The sequence below is a fragment of the Sinocyclocheilus grahami genome, unplaced genomic scaffold (assembly GCF_001515645.1).
Source record: "Sinocyclocheilus grahami isolate Dianchi unplaced genomic scaffold, SAMN03320097.WGS_v1.1 scaffold3900.1, whole genome shotgun sequence".
NCBI classification, from domain to species: domain Eukaryota; kingdom Metazoa; phylum Chordata; class Actinopteri; order Cypriniformes; family Cyprinidae; genus Sinocyclocheilus; species Sinocyclocheilus grahami.
Genome location: NW_015508938.1, coordinates 4,386 through 6,883, shown reverse-complemented (window position 1 = coordinate 6,883; position 2,498 = coordinate 4,386). Strand labels below are relative to the sequence as shown.

The following is a 2,498-nucleotide window of genomic DNA, read 5'->3' as shown; positions in this document are numbered from 1 at the left end:
CACCGCATTTCTTTTTACAGTCATTCTCACTTTAGCACTTTTTTAATTTTCTTTAGTTTAGGTCTGTTTCTCAAAACCTCAGCAAGAAGCTTAGACTGCAGAGGACTGTTGACTTTGAATCCCCCTTACATGTGCAGTTTCATACAGCCTCATGTAATGGAATGAAGCTATCGCAAAATTTTAGAACAGCCTCATCAAAGCTTTCAACCATAAATTAATTTCCTACTATTAAAAGGGGATGGAATGTCTTAATTTGTCCTAATGTGTTCCTTCCTTTCTCCCTGCAGACCCGGAGATCGAATAATCCTGGCAGATGATTCCAATGATGACTGGTGGAAGGTAAGATTATTACAGATTTGCAGAATGTTTGATGGAAAAAGAAAAAAAAAAGACTTAAATGGTTAAACCTTGTTCTCTCCAAATGTGACGTTCTGCATCACTAAAGGCTGGAATACACTACACAGTGTTTAAAATCTGAACAGATTTTACTAGAGAATGTTGATGTTTCAGAGAAAAACTGGGCATCACACACTAAACGACACTACCAGATATTCAAGTCATTCTGAACACAACAAACTCCCGGAAAAAGGGAATTGGTCTGAAGCTAGAAAATCTGCAGATTGGCTCCGACTTTCAGCAACCAGCACTGACTCCTCTAGACTGTAAATCAACGATGCTCACAAATAGTAATTTACAAGTACATAAAAAGAAATGCATAAATGTACATTGTTTTCATAATTATATAGTACTATAATATGTGACCCTGGACCACAAAAGCAGTCTTAAGTCGCTGGGGTATATTTGTAGCAATAGTCAAAAATACACTGTATGGGTCAAAATTATAGACTTTTCTTTTATGCCAAAAATCATTAGGATATTAAGTAAAGATCATTTTCCATGAAGATATTTTGTAAATTTCCTACCGTAAATAATTCAAAACTTAATTTTTGATTAGTAATATGCATTGCGAAGAACTTAATTTGGACAACTTTTAAAGGCGATTTTCTCAATATTTTGATTTTTTTTGCACCCTCAGATTCCAGATTTTCAAATAGTTGTATCTCGGCCAATCCTAACAAACCATACATCAATGGAAAGCTTATTTATTCAGCTTTCAGATGATCTATAAATCTCAATTTCGAAAAATTGACTCTTATGACACATATTATTGTAATGCAGTTCAACAACAATACATGGCCAGCTTGATATTTGGTTGGTTCATTTCAATTACTTTCAATTGTGAATTCAATTTCAAAATTGAATTCACAGAAATTCTTATAGTTGAGTCAAGAGGAGAAAATGTGAAAACCTTTTTTCAATGCTCTTGTCCAAGCAATTTCAAATTTGAGGACTTAAGCTTTCAAGCTCAAAAAGGACACAAAAGCACCATCAAAAATAAATGAAGTGGTCTATATGTATTTTACACTATATTTGTGCTATATTTCAGTACAAAGTTTGATGTTTTGTGTGAGGAAACGGATCAAACATTTATGTCAGAATTATTGCAAAATCAACCGTATATTTTAAGATGAGTGTCTGTGAGTTTAAAGTTTTGTTCTTGTTTATATTACTAACAATTCCAGGGTGTGATTGAAGATAGACTAGGTTATTTCCCAGCATCCTTTGCACATCAGGTGAGGGCAGGCGACAGGGTGTTCAGATGTAACCGGACCTTTATTGGCTGTAAGGAGCAAGGGCAGATCACCCTGAAGGAGGGACAAGTGAGTACACTTGCTGTAGCCTCAAATAATTTCTAACTTGGATTCTCACAACAAACAGCTTGATAATGCTGCTGTATTGACACACTTTCAGATTTGTGTCAGCGGTGAGGATGAACACAATGGCTTCATCAGAGTAGCCAGCGGGAAAAAGAGAGGATTCGTGCCCTGTGACGTCCTGGAGAACATATGAAGTGAAAGAACAGAGAGAAGAGATGGTTAGTTTAAAGAAAAGGGCAATGATCTTTGAGTGATCTTTGAATCCACCTGTAAGGTGACACTGGAGGGATCAGAACAGCCCTGTTCTAACCCCTGTCTCCCTCAGTGACAATGGAAGAATGTACAGTGACTCCAAAGAGTATTTGGACATCTTAAGTCGCACCTAAAAATGTATAAACCATCTGCAAACAGTTGATGCCAGAGTTTTTCTTACTTTTCTAAGCAATTTTTTCAACCAATCATATTTGCTGAATGAAATCCAATACTTGTTGCTTACTAAGTTGTGGTGGTGAACCCAAAAATAGTGCCCGTTTTCCTCGAGTACATCACACTTTCTCACAAAATGTGATGTGCTTTTTGTAGCATTTTCGACAACCATTTGTAAGGTGAAGTCCTGTATTACCCCATAACTACCAGGAAAAACTGCCACAAAACATGATTTTGTTTGATCTTGTTTGATTTCCATGATCTTCCTCTGAGCCAGTTTACAACTATTTGTTCAGTCGTCAGCTGGTTTTCACATGTATGAGGCCTTTTTTGCAAATCAGCAGATTTTTTTTT

General features: G+C 36.2%; 1 protein-coding gene across 1 annotated transcript in view; it reads left to right on the top strand.

The window, feature by feature from the left end:
* The window catches only part of LOC107576542 (SH3 and cysteine-rich domain-containing protein-like), a 3,872-nt gene extending 1,512 nt beyond the window's left edge, over nucleotides 1-2,360 (top strand). Inside the window, exons 3-5 of the mRNA XM_016262707.1 lie at nucleotides 288-339; nucleotides 1,584-1,721; nucleotides 1,813-2,360. Coding sequence (XP_016118193.1) covers nucleotides 288-339; nucleotides 1,584-1,721; nucleotides 1,813-1,911 — 289 coding nt within the window. The 3' untranslated portion in view covers nucleotides 1,912-2,360. The remainder of the gene's footprint in view (nucleotides 1-287; nucleotides 340-1,583; nucleotides 1,722-1,812) is intronic.
* Nucleotides 2,361-2,498: the final 138 nt, after the last annotated feature.